General features: G+C 45.9%; 1 protein-coding gene across 1 annotated transcript in view; it reads left to right on the top strand.

Annotated features, from left to right (window-relative positions):
• Kif1b (kinesin family member 1B) overlaps positions 1 to 5782 on the top strand; it is a 133037-nt gene extending 127255 nt beyond the window's left edge. Inside the window, exons 44-49 of the mRNA XM_051172190.1 lie at positions 1365 to 1436; positions 2641 to 2762; positions 3509 to 3658; positions 4092 to 4284; positions 4493 to 4611; positions 5505 to 5782. Coding sequence (XP_051028147.1) covers positions 1365 to 1436; positions 2641 to 2762; positions 3509 to 3658; positions 4092 to 4284; positions 4493 to 4611; positions 5505 to 5547 — 699 coding nt within the window. The 3' untranslated portion in view covers positions 5548 to 5782. The remainder of the gene's footprint in view (positions 1 to 1364; positions 1437 to 2640; positions 2763 to 3508; positions 3659 to 4091; positions 4285 to 4492; positions 4612 to 5504) is intronic.
• Positions 5783 to 17401: the final 11619 nt, after the last annotated feature.

Raw genomic sequence — 17401 nt, 5'->3', positions numbered from 1 at the left:
ACAGTAAGCATTAAAAGCGATGAGGCTTTAGCAAGGCTGTGGTGGTCAACACTTGTAATCCCAGCACTCGGGAGGCAGAGGCAGGCGGGTCTCTGTGAGTTCGAGGCCAGCCTGGTCTACAAAGCAAGAGGACAGCCAAGGCTACACAGAGAAACCCTGTTGGGAAAAACAAAATAAACAATAACAACAAAAAAGATGAGGCATCTTTAAAGAGGACAAGAGGGGTTCTGAATGGATGGGAGAAGGCAAAGAGTTGTTGAGGGTGACTCCTGGGTGTGTAGTGTGCGTGCAGCTGGTGACAGAGGAAATAGAAAACTGAGATGGGGGTTGTTTGTCTTGTTTTAGTAGTCAAGTGATCTTCTAGTGTGTTTAGGAAAATGTATCCAACTGGAATTGTTCATATTTTTGCTTTTTGATTTTCCAGTGTGGGGAATTGAACTTAGATCCTCATGTATTCTAGGCAGTCACTACTATTTAAGCTATGTTCCCAACTCATTCCATGTCTTTTATTGAGTTGAGAATTAGAGGAAATGTCCATTCTTTTGGATTTTTTGAGGCAAGGTCTTCCTGTACTTCCTGGCTGACCTGGAACTTGTTATCATGATCAGGCCGCGCTTTAACTTGCAGCAAACTTCCCAGCTCTGTCTGCTGAGTGCTGGAATTTGAGGCGTACGTTTCTGTGCCTGGTCCTGCTCTTATATTTCTAAGCACTTTTTAAAAAAAGACTTATTCATTTAATCTGTATGAGATCTTGTTTACAGGTATGTATGTGCACCACCATGCGTGTGCCTGGTGTCTGCAGAAGTCAGAATAAGGTGTCTGCAGATGATACCTGCTGTCTGCAGAAGTCAGATTCACTGGAACTGGAGTTACAGACAATTGTGAGCCACCACATGGGGGTGCTGGGAACTAAATCCTGGTCCTCTGGAAAAACACCCAGTACTCTTAATTGTTGCACTCCGGCCCCAAACTTTTTATTTTCTTTTGAGATAGGTCTCGTTATGTAGTTCTTACTGTCCTGAAACTTGTTATGTAGACCAGGCTGGCCTCAAACTCACAGAGATCCACCTGCCTCTGTTTCTCTGGTGCTCTCATGGGCCACCATGCTCAGCTCCCAAGTACTTCTAAGACATGATGTTTGTAGTAATTTTCTTTGCTTGTGTTAAGAATGGTTGTGAACATCCATTTGGTTTTTTATTGCCTTACCTAGAGGCATGATAGCTTTCCTCAGTATATTGCTAGTTATTCTAAGGCAACATGTGAGTTGTAGCACAGCTATTAGATATGTTAGTCCTTCTTGTATACAGGGCTCATTTAGCCGCTGGAGTTTTATTATGTTCACACTGTCTTTCTCTCATTTTCAGTGCCTGCAGCTTCTTACCCACACTTTCAACCGAGAATTCAACCAGGTACATGGCAGCATTAGTGACTGTAAGGTGAGCAGTGACTGAGGCCATTGCTTCACACCATTGTAGTGATGACTGTTTCCTTTCCAGCTGTTGTCTGCCTAGGTCTTTGTACACTTCACATTCCTTCTTCTACACAGTCCCATGTTTGGCTCCCTCGTCGCTTCTGGGTTTTGCTCCAGCATTGCTTTATTGGGAATGGGCTCAGTGCCCACAACAAGCTAGCAACTCCCTGAAACTTTCATTTGTTTTCATTTTTATTGTTTTAATTTTATATGTATGAGCATTTTCTTGCATGTAGCTCTGTGCCTGGTGCCTGTGGAGGACCCAAAAGAGCATTAGATCCCCTGGAACTGAAGTCACAGTTGTGAACCACTTTGTGGGTGCTGGGAGTTGAACCCAAGTCCTCTGTAAGAGCAGCCAGTTCTTAACTGCTGAGGCATCATTCTGGCCCCACTATCCAACACTTTTTATTTAATTTATTTACTTAATGATTTTTGGTTTTGTTTCTTTTTTTGTTTGTTTGTTTGGGTTTTTTTTGTTTTGTTTTGTTTTAAGACATGGTCTAACTATGTAGCCCTTGCTGCTCTGGAACTTTCTGTTCAGTTGTCTTGAACTCATAGAGATCTGCTTGTTTTTGCCTTCCAAGTACTGAGATCAAAGGCATGGGCCTCGATGCCTGGCCATCTGGCATTTTATTAAATAGTGTATGCTTCCTGAGAGCAGGACTTTGCCATGTGCTTACAACAATGCATGTATGCTATAAGTGCTTGATGCTTATGTGCATAAGGCTGTTTAATAGCCAGAGAGTTAGCAACACAAAAAGTTTCTCATTCTCCCCTCTCATCCCCCTCCTCGCCCCTTCTTCTTCTCCCAACTCTGGGGAGAGCACCAAGGGTCTGGTGCATTGTCTACAAACAGTAGTAATTGTATGTAGCGGTTTGTTTTCTTAGACTTTGGTCAGTTTTATAAAAATGAGGTGCTGGTTGTCTTGGACAGCTGCTGCTGCTCTCCACAGCAGAGGCTGAGGTCCAGTGCTGTCTGTACAAGCTTGAGAGCCTGAGTTCAGATCCCCGCACCCATGTAAGCAGCATCGTCAGTGGAACATGCCTGTTATGCAGTGCTGAGAAGGCAGAGACAAGTGGATCCTGGGGGCTGCTGGCCAACCACTCTGGCTAGTTGTTGAGCGTCATTGTTTTGCTGCTGACTCTCACTGGCGATGTCCTTGTTTTAGTTGTCTGACATCTCTCCAATTGGACGGGATCCCTCGGTGTCCAGTTTTAGCAGCTCTACGCTCACTCCTTCCTCCACATGCCCCTCTCTGGTGGACTCAAGGAGCAACTCTATGGATCAGAAGTAAGCACTCAGATTTCACAGAAATAAGCAAACGGATCTCTGAGTTTGAGTTCCAGAACAGCCAGGGCCATACAGAGACAGCTGTCTGGGGAATGGGAAGAGTACTGTGTAATGCTGTCTTCTGGATGTGCCATGGCCATTGCACTCCTGAGCTCAATAGCAGCTGCAGTTGCCTGCCTGAGATCTGCATAAGATGAAGCCAGTCAGAATTCTACCAAGGGTAGGAGTGGGCCTCACAAGGCCTCATTCCTAGCTGAGGAGCTATTGGCAACTGATGGCTGCTGCGAGAGTCATTTTTCAGGGGAGCATGGCCAATAGTAGGCTGCCCATGCTCTAGTAGATGGCCCACACCTGTGAATACACATAGAACCACCTGAACTCAGTGGAGTAGTAACATGAAGTTGGAAGGGGCATGCATTGGTGAGCCAGAGCAGTTGGAGGAACCAGTGCCTCAGGGCTGGCCATGAGACCGATAGGAAAGTCACAAGGGAACAGAGTTCATATGCGGATGCTCGTGTGCTTAGACCAGCAGGAGAGACTGTGAGTGGGTGGCCCCCAGTGTCCTCTCCAAGGAAAACATGAGGTGGAGCTGAGATCTGCCTCTCGAACACCAGCTTGTCTCAGCTGGACTCTGAAGCTGGTGTGTGCCTCTGGGTCACAGGCAGGGCACTGTGTTCTGGTGAAACCTTGTCCACGTGTGCCTTGAGCTTACTGAAATGCTTCTTACCTCATTCTTCCTCTGTAAGGACCCCAGAAGCCAACTCTCGTGCCTCTAGTCCCTGCCAAGAATTTGAGCAGTTTCAAATCATTCCAACTGTGGAGACACCCTATTTGGCCCGAGCAGGAAAAAATGAGTTTCTCAACCTTGTCCCAGACATCGAAGAAGTTAGGGCAGGGTGAGTACTGTGTCTGCCTCTTCCATGCATGGCTGTTCCAGCCTAGAGCACACTGACTGTCCTTGCTGTGTGCATTAGGCGTCTGAGCCTGGCACACTATGTTGTTGTGGCCAGTGATAATCTAGGCCAAATGGATCATTTACCTGTCTTGTTGCATCTGAGGACTTGCCTAGTGAAAGCATATATTAATGGTTCTTAATTATCATTTGCTTCAGATGAAACTGACTTCTTGGGGCTGGAGAATTGACTGCTCTTCTAGGGGTCCTGAGTTCAATTCCCAGCAACCACATGGTGGCTCATGACCATCTATAATAAGATCTGCTGCCCTCTTTTATCAGGCACAACATTGTATACATACATAAGAAAGAAAGAAAGAAACAAAGAAAAAAGCAAACAAAAAACCAAACTGACTTCTTTTGTAATGTCTTTTTAGCTCCGTGGTATCTAAGAAGGGCTACCTGCATTTCAAGGAGCCACTTTGCAGTAACTGGGCTAAACATTTTGTTGTGGTTCGCCGCCCTTATGTCTTCATCTATAATAGTGACAAAGACCCAGTAGAGCGTGGCATCATTAACCTGTCTACAGCACAGGTGGAGTACAGTGAGGACCAGCAGGCCATGGTGAAGGTAAGTCTGTCCTGGCTTTGCTTTCTGTTGCTACCTGTGTCCTTCCCTTTTGAGTTTGGAACTCTGGTCTATGGCATGGCTCCTACTTTATATCTGAGTAGCTTGAACTTTCAGTGTGATGTGCTGTGCACCTTGTGAATATGGCAAGATGGTCCCAATTGTTCATTCATTACAATAACTTTCTCATTTACCTAATGTTTCTTTCCAGACACCTAATACCTTTGCTGTATGCACAAAGCACCGTGGGGTCCTTCTGCAAGCTCTCAATGACAAAGACATGAATGACTGGTTATATGCCTTTAACCCACTTCTGGCTGGCACCATAAGGTAAGATGTTGCTCTTTTGTTTCATTTTGTCTTGTCCAGACAGTCTTTTTTTTTTTTTTTCCCCCCTTCCCAAGACAAGGTTTCTCTGTGCAGCTCTGACTGTCCTGGAATTCACTCTGTAGACCAGGCTAGCCTCAAACTCACAGAGATCCACTGGCCTCTGCCTCCTGAGTGCTGGCACTAAAAGCATGGGCCACCATGCCGGGCTCAGGCATAATGATGTCATATGGTAAGACCGAGTCCCCTTGTTCCAGTGAGATGTCCATGTCCTCAGCTATGGGACATTGGCCACACCATCACCACTTAATCTCCTTTCGTTTTTAGTTTTCAAGAGGTCCCAGGTAGGTCCAGGGCACTGAGTAAAGGAAAGATCATGAGTGTGGACTCCCACAATTGAGCCCTCTGTTGCTGAGGAGCTTATCTCACAGAGTTCCCAGAGTAGAGAAGACCACAGTCTAGCCCAGTGGTTTTTTTCCTTCCTAACACTGCCATTCTTTTGTTTGTTTGTTTGTTTTTGAGATGGGGTTTCACTGTGTGGCAGCCCTGGCTGTCGTGGATGAGCTTTGTAGACAAGGCTGGCCTCTGCTTCCCGAGTGCTGGGATTAGAGGTGTGCCTGACTCACTGCCACCCTTTAATGCAGTTCTTCATGTTATGGTGACCCCATAAAAATATCTTTGTTGCTACTTCATAACTGTAATTTTTCTACTGTTATGAGCCAAAATGTAAATATCTGATATGCAACCCCTGGGAGAGTCATTCAATCCCTAAAGGCTGAGAACCGCTGGTCTAGACGTTTGTTTCAGAGCATAGACACCTGGGCTTGTGGCATCACTCATGAAGAGCGATGAAAACCCACTCAGTTTTCTAACCATGCCTCCCATTTTTCTCATAGGTCAAAACTCTCTCGCAGATGCCCAAGCCAGCCGAAATACTAGGTGACTCTGCTGAGCCTTGCTCACCTTCGACAGATAAAGAAAGTGTTACCTCTCATTCTGTTTGTGATTCTTGACGGTTATTCTTGTCTGTAATCCTGTGGCTTAACTACTTTTCCCTTGTCACCCGGTACTCCTCTAGCTCTCCTGTCCCCTCTCTCCACAGTTCTGTACTCCTCTCCTTTTTTCTTGTGCTGAGACTTGTAGCATGTGGCCTAACAAAAGGGGGAAAAACCACTACACATGTTCATATGCACTCACACACGCCCTGAGGGGGCCCAGCAGATCTCCAAATGATTTTCCCATGTTCTTCAGCTTCGTTTTGAATGACAGGTCCCCTTCATGGTCGCTGTCTGGCTGTTGTCTCTGTCTGTCTCTGGTTTCAGGGTACTTTCTCTTTCTCTTTTTTCTCCTCTGTTTATGCTAATACTGCTTTTTCTTGGGTGGTTTAGAGACTGAGGGAGGAGACATCTGGTATTGTCAGTCCTGAGAAAAGAATTTGCTTTTCCCTCCTTCTGTCTCTTTTTTTAGTGGCTGATCCCTGCATTTCCATTCAGGGAAGGCACTGTGGAAAGCTCAGAAATGGATTTATATTCTCTGTACAAATCAGGGCATGTAGCATTGATTTTTAGAGTGGAAGATACAGAGGGGCCTTTGTGATAGGCCTGGAACAGCGGCTGCTACTGGCCCTTTAAGGCCCAGGCTGCTGCAGTAGATTGGGCAGTGGGTGATGAGCGTCCTGTAAACTTTTCTCCTCAGTGGGAAGGAGGCTTTTGTCTAGGAGTTTCCCAACTCTGTCCTCAGCACTAGTAATGCTGGAGGCACTGTTTGGAATTATGTGATGTCATGAACACATTTCCCACAAGGGGGAGTGTGGGAGTGTTTGACTTTCTCTTGATAAACTAGATCATTGTTGCTTTGAGAGCACTGAGTGCAGCTTGTCATGGGCACAGCTCCCTCTGATCAAAGAATTGTAGTTCCAGCATAAACTTGGCAGTCGCCATCTGAACCCAGTGGCCATTTCTAGTAATATTTGTCTCCATATAAGCAAACATGGCAGGCTCTGTTTTCTGTATGCCAGAACTGACCAGCCCCTACCACCACTCCAAACAAATCAGAAAACACTTAAGGTCGAAAAAAGAAAGTGTCCCCCAACTGCCCTGTGGTTCACTATTGGATCCACGCCCCACATGGTGTGGAAATACTCCCTTAGGGAGAAGAGTTCACTGCCCCCAGTCTCTGTGGCTTCTAGCAAACCAGGTCGCGGGTTCCAGAGGATGTCACAGGAAATAATGCTCGTCCTTCACCTGCCAGTGTCACAGGACTCAGGAGAGCACAGAATGCCCCAGGTTTGCTTACTTTGGTTGCAATGCCAGTGACTTGGGGCTCGTTCCTGCTGCCATCCACTGGTCTTGCCAGGCTGTTTGAGCGTCACTCAGGCACCCAGGAAAGCATCTGCTCACCTTCACTCTGGGACAGTCCCTGGCCACCTGAGGGTAGTGAGGAATGAATCTGTTTCTGGTCAAGAGCGCACTCACCAGAGCAGAGCCGCCACTAGGGAGGCGTCATGCAGACCCTTGCTTCTGACCTCTCAGCACACTTCTCTCTGAAGAGCAGGACTGGTGACGCCTTTTGTTACAGTTGCCTTGTAAAGAAACGGAGAAGTGGACCATGGAGAAAAGAAAGGGCAGAAACCCGACTGTTCTTATCTACAAGATGATGGGCTTTTTGGTGGATTTTTAAAACTTTTTGTTTCATTTCGTTTTTCTTTTTCGAGACAAGGTTTCTTTGTGTAGCCTTGGCTGTCCTGGACTTACTTTGTAGACCAGGCTGGCCTCGAACTCATAGAGATTCACCTGTCTCTGCCTCCCGAGTGCTGGGATTACAGACATGTGCCACCACGCCCAGCCTAAAACTTTCTTTCTCTCCTTAAAGCATAGGTCACTAACTGTAATGTTACTTGTTTTCTAAGCATATATATGAGATTTTTTAATGTAGTTAGAAGTCTCTGTTGTCTAATGGACACAACATGCTTTTCTAGTGTATACTCAAATTCAGCAGGTTCTGTCTGAGCTTGGAGACAGCTTCCTGGACCAGAACTAAGTCTAATTTCAGGGAAATGAATACGAAAGATCGCTTTCAAAGTGAATCACTAATGTTGCTGCTGTTACAAAGTTAGATGGAAGGATCCGTGTCTGTGACGAGAGGTATGAAGCCTAAGGGAGAGTGAAATTGTGCGATACACTAAACCCTGCAATGACTTATGTTTTCTTTTTCTTTCTTTTTCTTTTTTCTTTTTTTTTTTTCCTTCTTCTTTCTGAGACAAGTTTTCTTTATGTAACAAGCTCTGGTGTCCTGGACTTACTTTGTAGACCAGGCTGGCATTGAACTCACAGAGATCCACCTACCTCTGTCTCCTGAGTGCTGGGATTAAAGGCATGCACCACCACACCTGGCACATTTTCTTTTAGCTCAAACAAAACTGGTTTAGAAAGTCTTTGCTTTGCAAATATCAAACGTTAGCATGAGCCAAACTGGACCACCTCTTTATAAGATGCCCCATAAGGAGGCCCCATTAGGAAGCCAGGAAAGGCAGGGTTGGGCCTTGGGCAGGTGCTCTTCCACCTGCCTCTCCTCCCACAAAGCCCATGCTCACATCAGAATCTGAGCACCTGGGGGGGGGGGCGGGTTGTGTTGTTTCCAGAGAAGGTCACCTCTGCTTTGAAGCTGTGAAAGAAAAAGCATTTTATGGCAGGACCTGTTCATGAGATTTTTGTGGTTGCCATGGTAGCAGGAAAGTTAAGACAACCTTTAAGGTAATGTTTTTCTTTTTAATTTTCAAAGCACTCCTTTCAACAACAACAAAAACTAGAATAAAGACATACAAACTACAGAAAAGTGAGTGCTAGTTAAAACTAATTACCACCCTCTTCCTTGCCGTCTTCATCTTCCTTTCTCCCAAGCAAATATGGCCTCATAACTGTCCCCCTGGCCAGTGCTCAGGCCTTGCCTGCTTCTGTGCGACTACCCTGGGAGTCAGTCAGCTTTCAGGCCCAGAATGTGCAGGGGCCAAGCAGCCCCTGCACAAGGTCAGGCCAGAGCACAGGCCAGGCTGCTTCCGAGCAGGCTCCTGAACTCCACCCATGAGCGAGGAAGTTAGTGAGGCAAGTGCTGAAGGTTCCTCAACTAAGACAACATTATTACTTTTTTTTTTTTTTTAACCTTCAGCTACATGGAATTTATGTATCTATTACATTTTCAATTTTTCTCTTCTTGTTTAGATAAAAGAACGAATGGTGGTTGTGATAGGTCTTTGGGGTCTGAAAACAGATGGCTTTTCCTGACACATATTTCAAAGCATTGACTTTGTTACCTGCTGCTTCTAGTCTAATTTACAGGGATATTTAACTTTGTAGGTATTTATATATTTATATGGCTATAATGAGTTGCACATTGGACTGAAAGGGGATGGCTCTGCCCTGTGTGCCTCCTGTTGGGACTCTTGCATTTCCCTCGTGGGCGCTGTGCTCCGGGTCTTCTGAACAGTACCAGGGATGGGTGGTGTGTTTGGCATGAGTCCTTCATGTTTCACTTGGGTTCCTTCTTGAAATTGTAATCTTTAACTTGCTCTATGAGAAGAAAAGAATTATTCTGTTGCTGCTCTTAGAAGGTCTGCTGAGTGCATTTGAATAAAACTCTGGTGGTGTGCACTACAGCCATCCACCATGCCCAGTGGTCTGCCGTGAGTAAGACCACGACTGTGGAGCAAGTCAGAGGTCATCGGCTGAGAGATTATTGCTGCTGACTGTTCAAAAGGCCATTTATGAAGTAGGTATCTGAGCTCTGAAAGATCCCCAAGAGCCCCTAATAACTTAAAACGGAATGAAGAGATCTCTATCTTAAAGAAATTAAGATTTGATACAGACTTGGTGTTAAAAACCCACAGCCAGAGGTTAGGGGTGTAGCTTAGTGGTAGAGCACTTGGCAGTGCTGTGTGGTGTTTGGTTCAATCCCCAGAACTGCAAATCAGACAGACAGAAGGCCTCACGGTAGATAACTGCTCCCTCAGAAAGTCCAGGCGGAGCTTGGTCTCGTGTGGCGCCCTGGATGTTCATGTTGTCATGTCTTTAATTGGTTGTTTTTCACGCTGTGTGTTCTGGCATCAGTTCACCTAAGGGATCCACCAGCCTTCCCATGTTTAAGCGTCGTCTGTCACGAGTCAAGTCTCTTGTCACCACCCCATGCTATATCAGAATCCATGCAGCATAAGTGGCCTTTTTGAACCAAGACTTTGCAAACTGATCTCTCCCCAGTGAAGGAGTTGAGCACAAGCAACAATGTACATTATTAATTTTGGATTTCATTTTCATGTTTTATTTTGTAAATATCTGATGTTTGGAGCTTGAGTATACAAAATGTAAATACAGTTCTTGTATTTGTACTAATCCTGATTCTTTTGCTGTATAGCCTTAGATGTGTAATGCAGACATTATCTAACTGTGTATGGTAACCTTGCATCACAGAACTGCTAGTGAACGAGGTAAAAATAATAAAGGTACAACCAGTGCATCAGATGACTTGTGATTATTCTTCTTGTTTGGTTAGGTTTTTCCAGGCAGTTTCTCTATGTAGCCCTAGCCGTTCTGGAACTCACTCTGTAGACCAGGCTGGCCTCAAACTCAGAGATTTGCCTCCAGAGTACTGGGATTAAAGGTGTGCGCCACCACTGCCTGGCTTTTGTAGTTTATTCTTGTGCCCTTTTTTTGAAAGTCATTGCATACTAATTTTACTTCTTACAGAGATAACTTTTTTTTTTTTTTTTTTTTTTGAGACAGGGTTTCTCTGTTATCTTGGCTGTCCTGAACTCACTTTCTAGACCAGGCTGGCATTGAACTCACAATGATCCCCCTGCCTCTGCCTTCCAAGTGTTGGGATTAAAGGCGTGTGCCACCATGCCCAGCCAGAGATAACTATTTTACAATATATATATATATATATTTTGTTGTTGTTGTTGTTGTTTTGTTTTGTTTTGTTTTTAGACATAGTTTCTCTGTGTAGTCCTGGCTATCCTGGAATTCACTTCGTAAACCAGGCAAGCTTTGAACTCAGAAGTCTGCCTGCCTATGTCCCCCACCCCGGATTATTGGGATTAAAGGAGCATACTACCACTGCCCAGTTTATTTTATTTATTTTGCTTTTTTTGAGACAGGATCTTACAATGTGATCCTGGTTCACCTGGACTCACTATATACATCAGGCTGAGCTCAAACCCACGGAGATCGGCCTATCTCTGCCTCCTGTGTACTGTTATGAAAGGTGCATGCCACTATGCCCGGTAATAATAAAAACCGCGGTGTGACCTACAGGTTCCTTTCCGATATAACTGGAGAAGCATATATGGTAATTGAAAGAGTTTTCTGTCAAATATGTAAGCAACTACTTTGTCTAAAAGAAATGGGCATTCTCCAGAGGCCCCTTTTTGTAGAACTACCTATGATAAGTTACATTATACTGGGGTTCAGGGTAGGGCGGACAGCAGTTTGAAATTTGCAATGATGTGGTCAGGTGTGGTCAGTGCTCACCTATCATGACAGTACTCAGGAGGCCAAAGCAGGAGAAGCAAGTGTTTCAGGCCAGGGCTGGGAATGTAACTGGGTTGACAGACTGTTGATTTGACATGCACAAAGCCTCCAGCAACACATAAACTAAGTATGGTGGCACACACCTGTAATCTCAGCCCACGGGGAGTGTGAAGGCAGAAGGCTTAAAGGTTCACGCATATCCAATTCTAGGCCAGCCTACTCCACCCAAAACAAAACAGAACGGTGATGTGTTCACTTGAGTGTCCGTCCTTCACCTTGTCTGCTCCTGAGTGCAGGGTTTCCACCACAGGAAGCTGCTAGGATGTGGTGAGATGGGGCAAAAGTGAACCCGGAAGCTAGTGAAGGCATCTGCGGGTTCCATGATGTGCTCCTAAACAGTCTGGGGGCCACAAAAGCTAGACTGGGAAGTGGGAAGTGGGCCTGTGTGCCAAAGGCTGGCATGGAAGAAGCTGCAGGATATGCAGAGAGGTCAGGTCAGACTCAGTACGTGTTAAAGATGGAGCTGACGTATTTAAAGCCGAGTGTGTTGGGCCATCCAGATGACTTAGCCAGCAAAGGTACTTGCCACCAAGCTTCATGACCTGGGTTCTACCCCCATTTTCCCACATGGTGGAAACAGAGAACTATCCTACAAGCTGTCCCTTGACTTCTACATGCACATCCTGGCACCCACACCAGGACACACACATACATATAAGATACATGCAATCTAATTTTTTCTCTAATAAAATTAGGCTGGGTATGATGGTTCATGCTGTAATCCCAGCATTTATGGAGGGTGAGACAAGCAGATTTTCAATTTAAGACCTGTTAGGGTTACCTAGTAAAATTTCATCACAAAACAAGACAAAGATGCCGAAAATCTGTGTGGAGCAGGAGAGGAAACAGGAGAGTAGCTCACTGGGTGTGCGCTTCAGCAAAACATGAGCGTTGCAGCTTCCTGGGGGGTTGAAGATGGTAGAAGGTCTTTGTGGACATAAATGTTCCAGACAGGCAAGGAGACCCCAGGGCTGAGCTGAGCACTTCAGTACATAGAGGTCAGGATGAGCACTTCAGTACAGAAAGGTCCCATGAAGAAGAAGAAGAAGAAGAAGAAGAAGAGGAGGGGCTGGAGAGTTGGCTCAGTGGTTAAGAGCACCGTCTGCTCTTCCAAAGGTCCTGGGTTCAATTCCCAGCACCCACATGGCAGCTCACAACTGTCTGTAACTCCATGATGTGACACCCTAACACCAATGCACATAAATTTAAAAATTAAATAAAAATATTTGGGGTTGGGGATTTAGCTCAGTGGTAGAGCGCTTGCCTAGCAAGTGCAAGGCCCTGGGTTCGGTCCTCAGCTCTGGGGAAAAAAAACAAAACACAAAAATAACAAAAAAGGATAAATAAAAAATTTTTTTAAAAGAGGAAGAGGAATGGTCTCGCAGGTCTCTGAAGTGACACTTGGCCACCAGAGTAAGGAAGTATCAAAGAGGAAGAGCTCAGCTGCCACATCCTGTGAGGCTGAGGAGCCAAAAACAAGGACTAAGCAATGACCACAGGCTTGGGCAACAGGCGATGCTAAGAAGTTTGAGGGAGTCCCTCAGAGGCATCACTGTTTATTTCAAAACCAACTGAGAAAAAGGTAGAAAGAGACCACAACACCTGTTTCCCATGCTTCTCTAGCGTGTGTGTCCACATGCAGTGGTTCCGTGCGGAGGTAGGAGGACGGTGTGCCGGAGGAGTCCGTTCTCTCTACCATGCGGGTCACAGGCATCAGATTCCAGGTTTTCAAGTTTGGTAGCGACGGCCTTAGCCCACTGAGTCATTCTGCTGGGCCCAGTCACTGTTACTACTACTAAAGCTGCTATTAGAGGTTGCAGATTAGGTTTGGAGCAAATATAGTTCATCTAAATCCAAACCTCAGTAGCTGAGGTGTTGAGGGTTTGGAGTACCTCTTTGTTTTGTTTTTGAAACGGGGTCTCCTGTAGCCCAGGGGCGCCTTGAGCTTGCTCAGGTGGCCTCGGACGCCTGATTCTTCACCGTCCAAGTGCTAAGACTTCAGCCCTGCCCTACCTTGCCCAGCCTATGACATGGGGCCAAGCCCAGGGGCTGTATATACTAGGCAGACACTCTTTTTTTCAAGGCAGAGTTTCTCTGTGTAGCCCTGGCTGTCCTGGAACTCACTCCGTAGACCAGGCTGGCCTTGCACTCACAAAGAATCCGCCTGCCTCTGCCTCCCCAGTGCTGGGTTTAAAGGCGTGCGCCACCACCACCCAGCTAGGCAGATTCTCTTACTAGCCAAGCTATGTCCTGTGTCCCCAGCCATCCCCTCATTTCTAGAACATCGGGGATCTTGTTAAAATATAGATTGGGGGGAAGGGGTGCAGCGGGTTGGTGGTTGTTTTTTGTTTTGTTTTTTGCATGGTGTCTGAGAAAGCCAGAAAAGGGCAACAGATACCCTGGGGCTGGAATTGTGAGCTTATTTGTGGGATCTGGAACCTTCCTAAGTCCTCTAGAAGAAGAGTAAGTGTTCTTAACCACAGAGGCATCTCTCCAGTCCAAGGATGACTCCCGATCCTCCTTATCTACTGCCCTAGTGCTGGGGTTACCTGTGTGTGTGTGTGTGAAACTCTATTTTATTTGGGGTATTGACACCTCTACCTCCCGTCCACCAAAACCTTAACCCTGGGTCTGAGAAAGAATGTTAGTGGGTAGAGGGGGCGCAGACCCCTTTACTGCTCCTGGCTGTTTAGGGTCAATTGGGTTCTTCTGGAGCAATACCAGTCTCTGTCAACAGCAAATGCTGCAGGCAATCTCCTCCAAGCCACTGTGTTGAAACATTTCTCTCCATTCACCACACTGGTCTCAGGTTTCTCCAAACTGCTACTCACCTGAGGGCCACCATCAGACACTACCCTCTCTCCTATTTATCTTCCTCAGAGTCTTGGACCACGCCCCTCCTTATGCCACAAGAGGCAGGCCTGCTGACAAAGACCACCCGCGCGAAACAAGTGTGGACAAACTAAAGCCCAAACTAAAATCCCATACTTGATATTAAAACAACAAATATTTACATAACATAGCTGAGTTTACAAAAGGAACCAAAACTTCCATTACACCTGGGCACTCTGGAAGAGCAGCCATCTCCCCAGCTCCCTGGCCTACAAGTCTTTATCTTTCAGCCTCAGTTTCCTAGGTGCAGGGATCGCAGGTGTGTGCCACCATGCTCGGCTTTATTGACAATCCCTGCAGAGATTTCTAGTGCAAAGGGAGAATCTATTTATTTGAGACAGGCTCTCTCATGGGCTGGAGCACACTGAGCAGGCTACACTGACTGACCACCATCTGACTCCACCACCCGGCACTAGGATTACAAGAGTCACCATGCTTGCCTGGGACTCAGGTCCTAACACTTTACCTTAAGCTACACCCTGGTCCAGTTTTCTGTTTTTCCTTATTATTGGATAGGAAGATTTTGCAGGCTCCCTTTGGAATTGTCTTGTCCTTGCATAGCCCTGAGTATCTCTCGTGAGAATGTCACAAGCTCAGTCTTCTGGTGGGGGAGGCAGTCTGTGAGTGTGTGTGTCTGTGAGATTAGCTTTATGAGATTGTCTGTGTGTGAGTATCTGTGAGAGTGTTTGTGTGAGTGCATGCGGTTCCAAACTGCTCTAGCCTGCCTCCAGGCATGCAAGTTCAACTGTAGGAATTGCACAGCAAGGTTGGTGGCAGGGCTGAACTGTTCAAGTCATTGCTGACACATCCTCTTACATAAGTTAAACACAGGGTTCCGCCCTGGGAGGATCTGCTCTAAGGAACTGAGTTTGGTTGGTTTTTTGTTTGGTTTGTTTTCGAGGTGTTAGGGATTGGACCCAGGGCTTTGTACATGGCAGGCAAGTGCTCTAGCACAGAGCTACACCCAAAGCTCCTTTACTTTTTGAGTCAAGGTCTCTCTATAGCACAGGCTTGTCTCACGTTCAGTACTGTTGCCAAAGCCTTCAGAGGGCTGGCTGTTTCTTACATTTCTTGATGTTAGTGGTTAGATCCCAGCCAAAAAATGTTTTGGAGTAAAGTAAGTTGGTTTTTTTTGGGGGGGGGGGCGGGCATTGTTTAGAGACAGAGTTTCTCTGTGTAGCCTTGGCTGTCCTAGACTCGCTTTGTAGACCAGGCTGGCCTCAATCTCACAGCAATCCTCCTGCCTCTGCCTCCCAAGGGTTGGAATTAAAGGCGTGCACCATTGTGCCCAGCTCAGTAAAAGAAGTTTTAAGCATTATATACGGCACACTTGTCAGTATGACCAGGACTCTATGGTCACTGGACTTGGTCCCACCTCTCTTAAGCCACTCTATAGTTTTCCAACAATCCTGGGAAGCACTAATGTTTTCCCTTAGCACCTTAACAGAAAACTGAACAATCCAAGTAAGGGTTTAACAGCAGTCAATTAAGAAAACTGCTATTTGATATCTAAGTACGTGTGTATAAAGTAATGTCTATTCGGTGGTGACTTAGGAAACTCCAGATGTTTAGTCACATTGACTCAGCATAATTCCTCCCTTGTTAAATCTCAGACTAGAGTAATCAATCTATTCCTGCAACAAAGTGCAATGGCAATCTTCTGTTGGAAGTAAGCCCACAGAAGGAGGAAGTAGTTGCTGAGAACTTGAAAGGTACACCTGTCTCCACAGCTCTCTGAAAGAGCCATGCTTCCTACAAATGGCTGTTCTCCCAAACTCCTCACCGAGAAATCCAATGCAGCCTAAACCCTTTAGTACACAGTTTAACAAGGTTTTTTTTTTGTTTGTTTGTTTGTTTGTTTTTCAGTTTAACAAGTTTTAAGTAGGCACGATCATGTCTTGTTGATCCTGTTAAGAAAGAATCCAGGACTTGGTTGCAGCTGGGCCCAGGGTTAAAGTTCAGATCTGCCGCTAACTGGCTGGGAAAGTCAGTTCCCTGAGAGCCTCACACAAGACGAAGAATGGTTTGTTTTCCCTAACTTAAAAAAATAATAATTTGAGATGTAACAAGGATAAATTAATTTAAAAAATTTTTAAAAATAATTTATTTGTACTTAAATGTATAGATGTTTTGCCTGTATCCATGTCTGTGCATCGTATGTGACCAGTGCCCACCGAGGCCAGAGCAAGGCACCAGATCTTCTGGAACTGGAGTTGCAGATGGTTGTAGAGGGTCAAATGTAATGAGTGCTCTCAGCCACTAACCCATCACTCAAGCCACAATAATAGTTTCTTTTTTAAAAATATTTTACTTAATTTTAATTTATGTGCATTGGTGTGAGGATGTCAGATCTTAGAGTTACAGACAGTTGTGAGCTGCCATGTGGGTGCTGGGAATTGAACCCGGGTCCTTTGGAAGAGCAGGCAGTGCTCTTAACCACTGAGCCATCTCTCCAGCCCCTAATAATGGTTTCTTGATCAGAGGGTGTAAGTAGTAGAACGCTTGCCTAGTATACCTACGCCCTCAGCTTAATCTTCAGCTTTGTGAAATGGGGTGTGGTGGCACACCTATCTGTAATCCCAGCACTTGGGAAGTAGGGACAGGAAGATCAGAATTGAGTTAGTTCCAGGCCAGTCTTAGCTATACGAGGCCGTGTGTGTGTGTGTGTGTGTGTGTGTGTGTGTGTTGTTTTTGGACATAAGGTTTCTCTATGTAACATTGACTGTCCTGGAACTCACTCTGTAGACCAGGCTGGTTTTGAACTCAGAGATCTGCCTGCCTTTGCCTCTGCCCAGTGCTGGGATTAAAGGCATGTGCTACCACTGCCCAGCCTCCTATATTTCCTGAGCTGGGGTTTATCCTTAATTGCTATAAGTCTAAGGTGACAAATGCAGCCTATGTAAGGGAGATGCCTGTGGTGGTGGCAGCCAGTACAGGAATAACTGAAAGTGTTCTGGTCCTCCAGGGAAAGCCAGCTGACCCAGCTCCTCCCTAGTGGGCCCACTCACTCCTGTTGAACTGAAGAGGAAGGCCTTGGAGCTGGGTGTTACGGCACAAGCCTGTAACCCTAGGAGGTGGAGCTGAGAATTGCAAAATCGAGGCCAGCCTGAGCTATGCAGTAAGATGCTGCCTCAAAAAAAAATCTAGTAACTGTGGCAGAAGAGATGGTTCAGTGGCCAAGAGCACAAGCTGCTCTTCTATAGGATAGGAATTTGGATCCCAGCACCATGTTTAGAGGCAGTTCACGACAGCCCACAACTCCTACTCCCTCTTCTGGCTTTCTCAGGAACATGCACACACTTGCCTATACACACATAAATAAA

Source organism: Acomys russatus, chromosome 29, assembly GCF_903995435.1.
Source record: "Acomys russatus chromosome 29, mAcoRus1.1, whole genome shotgun sequence".
NCBI classification, from domain to species: Eukaryota; Metazoa; Chordata; class Mammalia; order Rodentia; family Muridae; genus Acomys; species Acomys russatus.
This window is presented reverse-complemented; position numbering and strand designations above follow the sequence as displayed.